Here is a 15,055-nt window from a genome sequence, read left to right on the forward strand (position 1 = left end):
GAATATGTGGGGTCTTCGTCTTGCTCTCCGAACATGTTTCTGCCTCTCCTCAACAAGAGCCAAGTGTCGCTGCATCAGGAAGTGTACCACAGCAGCAACCCTGAAACCAATGACAGGTGTGTGCTTTTATACAGCTCTTAATTACTCCTACAATGGTTTGCACCTTGTAAGAATAGGTGTAAAGTTTTTGGAGGGTCAGCAATTGTGTAAGTGCAAGGCAAAATCCATACATCACATTATAATGTTTGTGACCACTTAGTATCCAGATACCACCCAATTCTATGCTCTTTTTCATTTGGATTAATGATGGCAAAGTGCAAATTTGATAGCATGTGCAGAACGGCAGGTGAACACCATTCTTTACATACACTGCATTATGGGGGTTTTGCACCCGCAAATCACTTTGCATGTATCCTTACATCTACCCCATTATCTTAAGCCTGGAAATATTGCCAAGCTTGAGCCTCCAGTCTTTGAGGAGCAGAGCAACATCCCCTACCTTAATCCACAGGATGCAACAAAATGGGATTGCTATAAGGCAAAGGGTTGGGTCAAGATGTCCTATCTTGTTTCTTACATTCACAAGTTGAGTCAGTAATAAAAATCGCCAGGACGTAAATATCCATGAAAAAGTAAGTCACTGAACTGCACCCTATCATGTATAAAAGTTTGTAATAGCAAATTACTGCATTTAATTTAAAAAAAAAAAAAAAAAGCTTTTTTTTTTTTTTTGTCAGTAGCAAATATGCAGACACAGTCTGATTAATTCTGTTAATCAGTTGTGAAGAAATAGGCTCTATTAGCCTATCAATCACAGCTCAGGCTTTGCACATACATGCATGTAGGTTAAATGTGGAAAAAAAAGTAATTGACTAGAAAAATATCTTGAAACAAATGTTGTTAAAGTAAGTTTATGCAGCTCAAATTGATCACAGTGACATTCTGATCCTTACAAACACTTGGGCTGAGAAAAGTCAATAACCTGGTAACAGTGACGAAAAGGAATTTTAAAATTACACATCAACAGCTATACTTTTGTCACACCCATAATTAAATCAATTACACAAGAGAAAAATATTTCAATTTCCTCAAGATTTTATTTCAACATTACAAAATAAAAGCAGATCAATTTGTATCCAAGTTCTGGCATAAAAATTATTGCACAGCACTTAACATTTTTAAACAATACCGTAATAGAAAAAAAAAAAAAAAAAAAAAAAACATAACCAGGTCCTCCCTGCATTAAAACATAAACAAGTAAAAATAAAGATAAATGTTTTCTTAGGATCAAACAAATATAAATACAAACTGTAACAAACGATTTCCAACATGCTCAGTCTTCAAATCCTTCTAGTGCAAGCTTCAGATCCATACTGATAAGAGTTTTTGCTTCCTTTTAACAAACCATAAAATTGTGTTTCTCCTCGAGATATTCTTTGCAACACCACAATTTGCAAAAAATAAAAATCAGAAACAAAATACCCAGTTCTGTTAATTTAGCATGTCACAGTTATAGCTGTCAGTGTAATACAACCACACTCAATTTCTGTAGAAAACCTGCTTAGGGCTTAATGCTTGATTCATGTGTTTTCAGCATTCCAACCACATCTTTCACAGCATGGAAAATAACATTCTTTACCTGGAAAAAAGAAAAAGATAACATGATTGTCGGTACTCAAACTAGTTAAACTGTATTTTAAATAGTGTGCCATGCCTTCCCTCAAATGGACAGCTTCGAGGTCATTATGAACAGGGCTGCAGGATACTCGTGCACAGGTAAGTGCAGAAAAGGATTTGGTAGGGCCCCGCAAAGGGTATGCAAATGTCATTGTTCTGTCAGCACAAGAGGTCAGGCTCAGTTGCCTTGTTTGTATGCATATCGTAAAATCAGATTCAAGCTACCCTTATCAGGATTTCCATTACACGAGAGTAGATGTAAAAACTTCATGCTGATTTGAACTCGGCTCTCGCCAAGATAAGCACCAACTAAGACGTAGCTTTACAGTAAACTAATGTGATCCTTATGTGTCTCCATCCATTTGCGCTTCCTTCCATGTGATGATGTAGATATCCTTCTGTCTGGTGTTGATGGCTGAAGTGTAATGCTGGCTCCAGGGATCAGCTTATTGCCTCCCTAGCGCATCAGCACACACAACGGCTGCGATGCTGGCTCCGGGGATCAACCACAGTGTGGTCTCCCCAGCGCATCAGCATGACAACCGTCTGGATTGAGCCAAGTAGGGTACATCTCTGGGGTCTTCAAGTGGACACCTTCCATCCTCGGTGTTTCGTCGACTAGCCCACGACACCTCAAGAGGGCTCGACGGCGATTCTGGCGTCCCAGCATTACCCCTCCGTCCCCCACTCAACTCAGCCCAGCTTACTTACCTGTACATCAGCTTTCCTTTCTATTGTGCTTGAGATCCCCAGCCAGAATCTTTCCGTCTCAACCACAGCCAGTTGCTGCTCGTCTCTGCTGCTTCAGATAAGTTCTTCACTGTGCGACGCAATTCTTGGCCGCTGAACCCGACGTCTCTGAGAAACCGGGTTGTAGAGTGTGCCACAAATCCTCGACAACCCACCTCCACTGGGCAAACCTGGACTCTCCATCCTCGCTGTTCCACTTCAGTGGCTAGTTGAGCATACCGCAGTTTCTTCCTCTCATACGCCTCATCTACAGCATCCTCCCATGGCACTGTTAACTCTACCAGGTGAACAAGGCGTGCTGATCCAGACCACAAGACAATATGTGGTCGAAGGTTAGTGGTGGCAATCTGCCAGCATTTTCCAGTCTCTAGCAGCTTCCAGTTGTCCTGGGCGAGGATTGGTTTTAACACCTCTTCCTGGCGGTTGCTCTCCTGGGCGGAGAAATGTTGTCTTTTGTGTGTAATGTTTTGATGGAACAGGTGGCAACTTATTGGTCGTGTTATGCTTGTCTTCCAATGCTAAGGCCAAACATCGCAGCACCTGGTCATGGCGCCAAGTAAACCATCCTTGGCTTAGAACCACTTTACATCCTGTCAAAATGTGCCTTAATGTTGCAGGTGATGAACACAAAGGACATGAGGGATCCTCTCCTACCCAGAGGTTTAGGTTCTGTGGTGATGGGAGAACATCATATGTTGACCTGATGAGGAAACTGATCCTGCTCTGTTCCATTGACCATAGGTCTTGCCAGCCAATCTTGCGTTGTTCCACACTCTCCCATCTCATCCATTCTCCCTGCTTGGCCTTTATACACCTCATCCTCTCCTGCACCTCGTTGACTATCAGCTTCCTCCGTTGAGCTGGGGCTGCCTTGTGCCATGTAGGAGGAGCTGAACTGAGACCAAGACCCCCTCTTCCATGCTGAACTTGCCCCATGATATCACCAATTCGAAGGGCAGCCTTTGCATCCTCAACAGCATTCTTTGCCACCCACTTTCTTCCAGTTTTCAACATAGGTGCTGCCTCCCTTACGCATTTGTCGCGTGACTCTACTAATGTCATTTCCAGTCTGACCTTGGCGTACTTAAACTCCTCGGGTAGAGCGGAGACTGGTAGCTGCAGTATTCCTTTACCATAATGTCCCACTCTGCTGAGGCAGCATGGAACTCCCAACCATTTCCTGATGTATGAACTGATTAAAGCTTCCAGCTTCTCTACTGTTGTCAAAGAAACCTCGTACACAGTCAGTGGCCACAGCAACCTCGGCAGTAGACCAAACTGAAAGCACCAGAGTTCTAGTTTGCCTGGTAAAGCGCTGCTGTCTATGCTCTTCAACCCTTCCACTGCTTGTTGTCTAACTTCTCCCACACAAACTGTATCCTTTAGATCCCTGTCGTACCATCTCCCCAGACTTCACTGGCTTCTCAGACACTGTTGGTATTGCCTCACCATTAATGAAGAACGTTTTATCTACTACTTTGCCTTTAATTATAGGGATCTCCTTGATTTAGTGGGCTTGAATTGCATTTGTGCTCATTCGATGTTATTGGTTAATTTGCCCAATAACCGATTAGTGCAGGCTACTTTTGTAGTCATAGTTGTCATGTCATCCATGTATGCTCGAATTGGTGGTAGTCGCATTCCAGAAGCCAAGCGCTCTCCTCCCACTACCCATTTTGATGCCCTAATGATTACTTCCATTGCCATGGTAAAAGCCAGTGGAGAAATGGTGCATCCTGCCATTATTCAAACTTCTAGGCATTGCCATGTAGTGCTGAATTCTGAAGTTGAAAAACTAAATTGCAAATCTCCAAAGTAGGCTTTCACTAAATTTGTTATTGTCATCGGTACACGGAAAAAATCAGATGCTGCCCAAAGAAGTTCATGTGGCACTGAACCATATGCATTAGCCAAATCCAGGAATGTCACATGGAGCTCCTTCCTCTCCTTTTTAGCTGATTGAATTTGTTGCCAGATCACATTGATGTGTTCTAAGCATCCTGGGAAACCTGGAATTTTTGTATTGAAGTGTCAATGAAGCAGTTCTTTAATAGGTAAATTGACAATCTCTGAGCAATAATGCTGAAGAAAATCTTGCCTTCTATGTTTAATAAGGAAATAGGGCGAAACTGACTGATGCTTGTAGAATCTTTTTCTTTAGGTAAAAAGACTCCACCTGCTTGGCGCCATGCTCTTGGTACAACCTGTTTTTCCCATGCCACCTTCATCAATTTCCACAGGATTAGTAGAACTCCTGAAGCACTCTTGTACACACTGTACGGAACTCCATTAGGCCCTGGAGATGATGAAGCCCTTGCTTTTTTCACAGCTTGCTCTACTTCTTTCCACTTAGGTGCACAGTCCTCCATTTGGTATTCTGGTGGATTGATAGGTGGGATGTCTGAAGGAATTGACATAGGCTCCTGCCTTTTTGAATCTGTATGCGTTTCCTCCAAATCTCTCTCCAGCTCAAACTTAGATGCTTTTAGTGTGCCATTCTTCTCACTGGTGAATAACTTCTTTACAAATTTGAATGGGTCTTTATAAAAGTTATTTCTCGCACGCTCCTTCTTTTTGTAGTGTTTCCGTAGGCGCTCAGCTCCGCGCAATGTTGCAAGCTTATCTTTTATGACCCTTTGTAAAGGATTGAGTCCCTCCTTCTGACTTTGTTCTGCTCTTCTCCATTGCTTCCTCAGCTGTCTCCTTTCTCTAACTAAGCGTTCAATCTCCTGCTGCCGTCTAGACTTTCCAGGAATAGTTTGTACTTTTCCCTTCTTTTTTTCAACTCCAAACCTCTCGCTTCCATATGCGTAGATGATGTCCCCAAATTTATCCAGCTTCTTTTCAACTGTTCCACTTAACCTTTCCAATGCAAAGCAGAGAATCAATTCCCAAATCCTCTATATATATCCTGCATGTAAAACTGTTTGGAGTCGGGTCTGGGTTTTAATCAGATTGAAGTGCGTTCACGTCCCCCAGTAAAGAACAAACTCATAGAAAGTAAATAGGCAGTATTATTCTCATTCAAATTTGAGAAGCACTCTTGTCACTGTAGTTTACATTAAAGAACACATGTTTTAAACATATCCCATGATCCACTGTGAATTAATAAACACGGTATACATAAGAGATTAATAATACTGCGATAGTGGATTCTGGGATGAATTTGTTTACATTCCTCAATAGATTAGGATTACCTGTAGTTTATCTTCATGGTTGGTGTGAGTATTTGAGAGATATCTGAATTCCTGAGTAAGGCGGAAGCAATGCTTCACATGTTCTGGTGACACAAAATCTTCAGCCACTTTAATACAACTGTATAGGTTATGCACCTGAAAACAAACAAAAGATAAAATATTCATGTATGTAAATATAAATTAACACTAGAACCGCCACGACAGTCATTTTGACAGTTAAATTATTCTGCGTGTCAGTTATGCGGTTGTCTGTTTATGACTTTTTTCCTAAATGTATTAAATACCCTGACGGCGTTTGAAAGGCAGGATCACGAAAATAAGGAAGTTACAATCCCACCCACCCCACCCACCTAGAACTGCTAAAGCAGTCATTTTGACTGCCTTTTACAATACATGTAATATTCTATTTTTTTTATATACAAGCCTGTTGTTATCTCTTGGCCTGGTAGCCATCAATTCCTTCGTTTTGTACAAGGAATGCACCGGGGAAAATATCAGGAGAGATTTAGTCTTGAAGCTAGCCACAGCGAAACATTTCAATCAGAAAACTGCAGCTCAACCTGGATTCAGTGCTGCACCGAGTGACAAACGCAAGAGAAAACATATGTTACATTTGTCTTAAATAAAAAAATAATTTCTAGGGATGCATCGAATCCAGGATTCAGTTTTGGATTCGGCCCGAATACCTACTTTTTGGGCAGGGTTCGGAGAACTGAATCCGAATCCTTTATCTGCCGTGACGCACATCCATTTTAATGCATGTGTGAAGTTCTTTAAATAAAAGACACTAATCCAGTATTGAATGCAACCGTGGTACTTAATAACAAGAACACATTTGATGAACTCTGTCGCAGCTCTCAACTTCCTAAATTACTGGTGGCACACGCACTAAACACACGCAGCTGCTGAATGTAAATATACCCCCGTATGCAACAGTACATTCACATCACACTTTTCATAGAGTAAAGTTATGCAGTAAACCTGTAATATATAGTAACAGCAAACTGTTGTAGACTTTTGTGCTTTTGTTGCTTTGTTTGTCAAACATGTTCTAGAGATAATACTGAGATTTAAAAAAAAAAAAACAGTGCACAGAAATATATATACTTTACAACTGTCAGATGTACAAGACGTTGTTGAACAATATGCTTTAGTAAATTAAATTATGTTATTGTAATGTGCAAATACACATTGAACCACTTGGGAACTGCTGTGTTTTATTAAAATATTTTTAAACTATTTTGTAGCCTATTTGATATGTGTTGCACACAAGGTGCATTTAAATCAACGTGGGTTTTATTTTGCAAGGAGATTCAGGTCACTTCATCACGGTAATTTTTTCCTCATAGCTTTCAGATCAGGTGACAGGTAGAAATGTCATTACAGAAAATAGAGGGTTATGGCAAAGATGCAGCTCTCCTTTCTTGTAAAGGTAAAGTATTTTGTATTTTGACGTTTCTGTTGTGGGGAGAGGGGGCTAGCGGTAAATTGTGTAAGTTTCAAACTGAAATCTTATTCAGGGATATATTTCCATTCGGTAATAAAAATACTATTAACTAAAAGGAACTATAGATTGTGTGCCTCCCTTGTTAGTAGCTGCCAGTCTGTTTTTCATTCAACAGTTTCCTTCAGTTTTTCTTGACAGTTTTTGTAGATTCAGTATTCGGTTCAGTATTCGGCCGAATCTTTTGAGATGGATTTGGTATTCAGCCGAATCCCAAAAACTTGGATTCGGTACATCCCTAATAATTTCGTTTTTACAGTTTTGTATGTACATATACCTGTTTACACACCAGGTTTATTTTGAAATGCTCATTTTCTTATAATTTTTCATATTTTGAAGTAGTTCTTTATATGTGGAAAGTTAGAAAATGAGCCCTTTTATGTTGAATTGTTCATTTAAATACGGCATTTCGGCTGTGCAGATGTTTGATATGATGTTTTCAGTTGTATCCGATAGTTAGTCTTTAATTTTAATATTGATGTTATTTAAAATGTAACTGTAATAAATGACTGCCGGCGGCGATTTTAGGTATGAGTATAACTGCAGCGGTTCTAGTGTTAAGCAGCTGTCAAAAACACATAAACATTTACTCCATTATGTTTCTCATAACTAGTCCAGAAGAGAAAGATCTGTTCTTACTTGATGTGGAGCTCCGGCTGGAATGAAAACTGCATCGCCAAGAAACTGCACAATGGCCCAACCCTGTACTCCGTATTCCTGGAGTAGCCTTTTCCTCAGGGGCCTGTCCAGATACGAGCTCTGATCATGAATCGGATCATGGTCTGGTGGGTTCTCATGACCTTGTTCATCTGCAACCTGAAAAAAAGCCAAAAAAACACCACCCACCACAAGAATTATTAAGCACCAGCAACCAGCAGTTGTCCTCCCCCTCCCCCTCAACAGCAGTGTCAAATCAATAAGCAAACAAACAAAACCAAAGGACCCAGCGATAAGATCCTTAAAGTGTTCTGTTTAGGACTGTTTCTGTTTAGGACCTTTATGTAGCTGGCTAACATTTATTTTTCCGCTTCTGTGTTGAACCGATGGAAGAAATTTTACCTTTTTAAGAAGCTGTCGAATTTTATCAGTGTCCTTTGCAGAGTAAATATGCCATAGAGCTCCAGGCTTCTCCTTTTCTTCAACCAAACGTTTTATTGTCTGCTCATCTGCATCTCCATCCTCTATGGTTTGTAACACTGCTGTTAAGGGTGGGAAGGAAAAGTTTACTCATAAAACCAGTTAGACACAAATCATTGGTGAGAGTCAAAGGGTTAGGATGGGTTGAAAAGAATAACACACTTGTACTAAATATGTAGTTAAAAAATAACTAGGTAGCATGCAACACAAATTACTTTTGTTCATGTTTGGCAAATTAATATTTTCCTTCCATTTCAAACAATGTGCAGAATGAACAAAATATCAGTTATCTGTGTTCAAAACAACATCTGTAAAGTTTATTATTAGTAACACACACTTCAGTCATGCTTTAAGCACAGCATTCGACACAGAAATAACATGAGAAAATTTCTGGGCTTCAAATTACAAAACCCAAAGTGACCATCAGAGGTATGGTTTAACTTCTACAAGAGTGCAAGTAGAAAAGCACATTTTCAAAGCCTTACCTTTCTCATGATCAGGTTCTCCTTTAGGGATTCCCACATATACCATAACATTAGCAGCATCAGATATGTCCAAATGGAGATTTGTTGTCCCATACTTCCTGTCCTCATCTGTTATCAGGCCTGATAAATTAAACAAATTAAATCATATCATATTATATACCTAAAAAGCAACGTTGATTTGTGCAGCATTCTGAACATTTCACAACTCAACACAACTCACCATATGCATTGTACATCTTTGGTCCCAAATCAGGTCGAACAAAATAATCAGGAAGTCTTGATGCCAGGTTCAGTTTGCCTATTCTTCTGGTGTACTCTGGGAGTGGTATATTGTTCATAAGATCATCAAATCTGGAACATAAAACACAGAAGGGACATTTAGCTTATTAGTATTATTTACACTACACAAAAAGTGCTTAAAAAAAAAATCTCAGATTCATTACATATTTCTACTGCCAGAGGGAACCAAAGCACCAGAAATTCAGTACAGGAACATGTAATGAAAATGCTACAACAATTAAATGTGTTTTGATGAGAGTGTGTGCCTATTGTGTACAAATGTTTAGACTGCATTAAATTAACTATACTCATCATCATGATCAACAGATATGTTGTGCATTTCTTACAGTTTGGTAAAATCACCACTAGCTTGTATTCCAGAGTCTGGGCAGCCACTCACCGCGTTGGCATCATGTCTCTGAAATCCTGTCCTGGGGGCCAGTCTTTCAGCTTCAGGACCATCAACTCTCCATCCTTTGTTTTAAGTCGCTCTACGGGAGGAAACAATTTGATTAACAAAGAGAAAGGCTTTCTTCAAGCCAGCACTTTTAATAGCATCTGGTACAATTTCCTCAGTTCTGGATTTTCTTTGTTTTTAAACACTCTTCTTTTGGTACCAAGAGCTATTATCCCCTTATGCATGCAATAACTTTATTACTGCTGCACCCCAAAGCACTTCCACACTATTATTATTATTTATTTATTTATTTATTTATTAGCAGACGCCCTTACCCAGGGCGACTTACAGTTGTATACAAAAAATACATAAAGAATTAACAGTACAATTAAGAGCAAGATACAAAATACAGTGACTTTGGTATTTATAAATAAATATATACAAAAATTTATAAATAAATACCAAAATGAACATAATTGAATAGGCTACAGTACATGGTTTCAGAAGCTAGATTTATTTTTTTCATTATGAATGGTAAATTATTTATATATATATATATATATATATATATATATATATATATATATATATATATATATATATATATATTACACACACACACACAATTGAATGATATCAAGTCAAGGATTGATAGTCCACTCATCTGTATGTACTCAAGGTAAAACTTATAGCAACTTAAGAAATCAAGTAGCTATAAAGTATGTTTCATTTTCCAGTATATTTTATCATGCATCACATGGATGTGTGAACAGCAGCATTACAATTAAATATAAAAAGCCTTACTTGATAAATCTTCAAAGCCATTCCAGAAGTCCCCCACTGTGGTTCCAGTGATAATTTCATTGGTCCGGCAGTTGACCAGCTCCACTTCCTGCTCGCCAAACTCCTTTCTGAACGTCTCCGGCTTCCACAGGTCTGAGTTCAGAATCTTGTGCATTCCAGACACCATTACAGGCTGAATGAACATTAAAGGGAGTTCAGAGACCAGGAATGAGGAGGGGAAAATATATATATATATATATATATATATATGACAAATATTGACAATACTACGATTACATTTTTTGTTTTAATAAAATACATTTTATATTTATTTTATTGAAGAAAAACAAAACAAAAAACATAACATTCTATGCATCATTAACATCGGAGAACTAATTTCTCTTAAATGTATTCCACAGGACAAAGTGGCTCAAGCAAGTAGCACATTTTTCTATAACAGAAAAGCCCTGGTTACAAATTGACAGCTCACCTGCCCCTGCTTCCAGCATTCCCTGAAAATGTTCCAGTTATTCTTGTGTGTCGGGTCCTGGAGACACAGCAGACGATTGTCACAGAGCCAGCTGTGGGGCACCTCCTGGCTCAGCACTGCGCTCTGTCCAACAGCTTCCTTCACATCCACTCTTTTGGAGGAGTCACTGGGCACTTTACTTTGGACTATTGAAGCAAAGATGTCATCAAGGATTTTTGGTCTGCTCTTCTGTCCACTGTCAGTCTGGGGCAAAACATTTTTTGCCAAGCGTGCATTAGAACATTGACAGTTTTGTAAATGCAACATTGTGCTACAGAGAGTATGGTATTCATTCAACTACCCATCTGGTACTTGAGTGAATACCATGTGCCACAAAAAAAGTTGTGTGTTAAAAAGACATTTAAGATCACTCTCATTTGAACAAAAAAGCGAAATATTTGTATGCTGTACCAAAGTATAATCAAGCCGACATTCTAACAAAGAACATAAACAAAACTGCAAAATGCCCAGGTACCTGTCCTCCATTCAATAAGCTGCGCAGGCTGCCTGTACTGCTGTTGGGCACTGGTGTTAAAACCAAATTGTTAAAGGTGTGAAGGGTGGAAGTAGGCTTGGCAAGAAGACAATTGAGAGATGGAAATAAACTGCTTTGTTTGGTCTCGTTCTTTACTGTTGAGGCGAGAACTTTATCTGTAAAAGAAAAAGAAAAAAATAAACAATAAAATCAGAACATATGAGGGACTTTTCAAATGATTACTAGGAGGCAGTTCCAAACCCCACCATGATTTAGGGTCCATTAAAAGCATACTTCAGCAACCTTTAATTTATTCATGTCTATAAAAGGTAAGTAAATGTTTTTGGTTCTAATTTTGTATTTAAGCAGTACTTGGATCCGTTATGAAACTGTCAATGGCAAGGATTTGTATGCCTCAGTACACATATGCATGTCACATTTCCTTAAGAATCCAAAAGACCTGTTCAAAATTGTACATTTCCACCACCCCTCACTTTATTTTTTCCTCATGCATCACTGACAGAACACTGAATTTGAGGCTTTGGCAGCTAATTTTGCCTCCAATATATGCCACATATAAGCTTAAAATCAGATATTTGAAATACTGTTAAAAAAAAAAAAAAAAAAAAAAAACACAGAATCAGTATGGAACATAAAAAAATGGATTCTCATTTGGGAACATGAAAATAGATTTGCATTTTGGATTTGGTAAGAAGCTTCCTATTTTTAAGGTAGCTATATTGTTATGTTACTTGCAAAAGTATTTGACCCACCCCTCCTCCTCCTCCTCCTCCTCCTCCTCCTCCTCCTCCTCTTACAGATTTCAATCAAATGTGGCTAGAACAGGGACATCCAAAAGGTGTCGACTTCATATTCTTTGCAGTGGAATCAGTACAATTTTTGTTTTGTTTGTCCCTTCATGGTTAACCAGGTCACAGCAAAAACTTACCTTTATTTTCTTTGTTTACACTCGGATTTGCAAATTCCGTTATCCAGCTGAAAGGGTTTTGGTGCAGGACGCTACTTGCTGGGTTTGCTGCTGTGTCAGTTGTCTTGGTTGAAGTGCTAGGGACCAAGTCACTGGGCTTGTTGTGAAATAAAGGCCTCAATGAGAGACTTATGGCAGCAATTACATTCTAGGGGACAAAAAGGAAAAAAACATGTTTGACTCGTAAAAAAATAAACATGTACTTACTCAGTTTATACCTGGCAAATGTAACGCACTTTAGCACCTTTTCTCAGGTTACACCAGCAAAGCTCAGAAGTGTTAAAGTAGCCAAATTCAAGCTGATGACATGCAGTCAGTGCTGGCTGCACTTCATTATGCTACATAACGTTAATCGCTTATTCCAGCTGATTCAGTTTGATGGATTGAGTTAATGCATACGACATCCAAAATATACATTAGTTACTGAATTGAATTCAATACCTGCTGTTTCCGCTCTTCCTTTATAGCTGGTTTTGGACTGGTTTTGCTGTGTCTGTTTGAACAGGGACAGTTTGCTTTGATTCCCCATTTTCCTCTCACAGAATGAACAATGTCGCCAACATCATACAGCGCTGCAATACAAGACGACCAATTACAAATTCACATATATTTAAACCATGCAAACTAAACCCGATAACTAGGTGTGGCCGAGCTGACGTCACGGACCAGGAAGGAGCAACACATAAACAATGAATGGGCGGGTGAAACTGAGCGCTACGGCGCTCAGCTATTTTATTAAATAATTAAACCAAAAGATTTAAACAGAACAAAACACAAAACACTAAACAAAAAGGCACAAGGGCCAAACAAATAAACAAATAAGTATCATGCTGGTGTAAACCAGCACGCTTAGCAGTTGTTTTTAATAGTTGTTTTAAGCTCTCCTTGCTCGCTCTCCCGTACTCTCCTCTGTACACTCTCCGCGAGGGTAGAGAGCTGCAGGTTTATAGACAGTGACCATCTCCCGATTACCAACAAATTAATCAATGAATTAACTCGGGAGATGGTCACCGTCTGCACGAGTTTAAATAAATCACTAGCTGATCAGTCACGCATCCTCACGAGTTTTTTAAAAAACAAAGTAACAGATACGCAGCGATTTTATCCGAAACACTAATACAAATAATAATTAAACAGTGCACATATATATATAGGGGCAGGACACTCCACCACACTAGATTATTGTGTAGGCATTTTTTCTGTATATACTTTCAACACTGCAAAAAATGGTATACTGCTTTCAGGATAGCATACGAATTGTACCTGTTCCGGGAATGATCTGTGTTGGCATCAAGTTATCAGGTTCATGCAGCTGCCCCTTCACACACCTCATCCAAGAGAAAACATCTGCTCTCGTATCGGTTCGAAAACACAAAAATGGACATGGACTGTATTAGTGAATGGAAGCCAGGATCAATTCTCCGCCATTAGTATTAAAATATCCCCCACATCACAGTTATAATGATAGTTAAATATGTAGTATGAATTACATACTATGATGGTTAATTTACCAATGCATGACTTAACCAGAGGACTGCACATGCTTAGCTTCCCCACAGTGTGGTGGGTGTATGGAATAGGTTGCCAAGTCATGATATTGTTGATACATTTTTGGAATCACAAGGGTCCTTCAAGAGCTATCCAGATGCAGTTCTGGGATCAATTAGATGTTAAGAACCGGAAGAGAATTATTTTGGCCTTCACCAATAGCTATAACAGTACAACAGATAACATATACAGTGTTCGCGCTAGGCCGCGCCATTGCGCCAATGCCCCCCTGAAATAAAAAAATGTCCCGCTGAATTTCTCTTAACGCGCCCGTGTGTCCCCCTTCCCAGACGAGATGCAATACCAATACGCAGTAAAGTAATGCATTTTGTATAAACATGACATGTCTGATGACAGGCTAATCTTTTTTACTTGTTTGTTTACACTTGCGTTTTCATAATTAAACTCCTGTGCTTTTATTCTCCAGTCCAGTAGAATGCGCTCACACACCCTCCCTGGTTACAGGCAGTTTCACAGTAAAGCCTGGATGACATCAGGCTTGTTAACAACATGGCCCGGTGCAAATAGTATCCCTGTTAAACCCCACCATTACTTCTGGAAGAATAAGTAATCAGCTTCGGCAGTGACTGTTGAAATGTAGGCTATTATGTTTGTGCTTAAAAATACTGTGGAATTCATCCCCTGTTAACTTATCTATTTGCAAGTGAATGGGAGAAATTTGAACTTGTGCGTACTGCAATACAGTTTATAAACGAAGTGCATCGATTAAAATAAAAAAAAATAGACTACGGTAACTTTATAAAATATGTGAAATGTGTCTTTTCTATGACTAAAATAATTCAGTATGTGTTAAGCAACAACTGTCTCTTGGCCATTTCGCCAGTAGGCCCATAACGGCATGATAAAAAAGAAAAAAATATATTATGCAATACAGTTCACGAGCATTCACGGTTTTGGTAAGTAGCATTTTCAAAACCATATCATTATGTGCAGTATTAAAATATAGCAAAACAAAAATTCTGAAATGGCAGACAACGCATCTTACTTAGTACCACTTCCCAATCTATTGCAAACTTTTATCATCTAACCGTTTTATCTCCAACACCAGACTGCTGTGCTGTAACAGAGCGTTCAGTGCACACATGGCTAATTTACATATTAAAAAATAGACCCTGTTGTTTAAATGTCATATAAACAGTTCGGTGGTTACTGCAGTCTGTCTTTGGGATAAAAAAATGTATATACATATTTTAAAAAACTAAAAGCCTAGTCTTTAACTCATTTTATTTCCTGTGTGCATTCATTCTGCTGAAAAGAAATGGAAGAGAACCAAACTCCCTGCTGC

The 15,055-nt window shown here is 39.0% G+C and overlaps 1 protein-coding gene across 3 annotated transcripts in view; it reads right to left on the bottom strand.

The window, feature by feature from the left end:
* Positions 1-897: 897 nt before the first annotated feature.
* LOC117408576 (lysine-specific demethylase 3A-like) overlaps positions 898-15,055 on the bottom strand; it is a 28,821-nt gene continuing 14,663 nt past the window's right edge. For 2 of the 3 annotated variants that reach the window (XM_059004400.1, XM_034013691.3), the window contains 13 exons: positions 13,465-13,560; positions 12,643-12,773; positions 12,163-12,349; positions 11,214-11,389; positions 10,700-10,942; positions 10,231-10,402; positions 9,430-9,520; positions 8,971-9,101; positions 8,751-8,870; positions 8,188-8,327; positions 7,768-7,944; positions 5,625-5,759; positions 898-1,639 (listed from right to left, as the gene is read on the bottom strand). In XM_059004400.1, coding sequence (XP_058860383.1) covers positions 1,562-1,639; positions 5,625-5,759; positions 7,768-7,944; positions 8,188-8,327; positions 8,751-8,870; positions 8,971-9,101; positions 9,430-9,520; positions 10,231-10,402; positions 10,700-10,942; positions 11,214-11,389; positions 12,163-12,349; positions 12,643-12,773; positions 13,465-13,560 — 1,877 coding nt within the window. In that variant the 3' untranslated portion in view covers positions 898-1,561. The remainder of the gene's footprint in view (positions 1,640-5,624; positions 5,760-7,767; positions 7,945-8,187; positions 8,328-8,750; positions 8,871-8,970; positions 9,102-9,429; positions 9,521-10,230; positions 10,403-10,699; positions 10,943-11,213; positions 11,390-12,162; positions 12,350-12,642; positions 12,774-13,464; positions 13,561-15,055) is intronic. The other variant, XM_034013693.3, reaches the window with a different exon arrangement.

Source organism: Acipenser ruthenus, chromosome 2 (assembly GCF_902713425.1).
Source record: "Acipenser ruthenus chromosome 2, fAciRut3.2 maternal haplotype, whole genome shotgun sequence".
NCBI classification, from domain to species: domain Eukaryota; kingdom Metazoa; phylum Chordata; class Actinopteri; order Acipenseriformes; family Acipenseridae; genus Acipenser; species Acipenser ruthenus.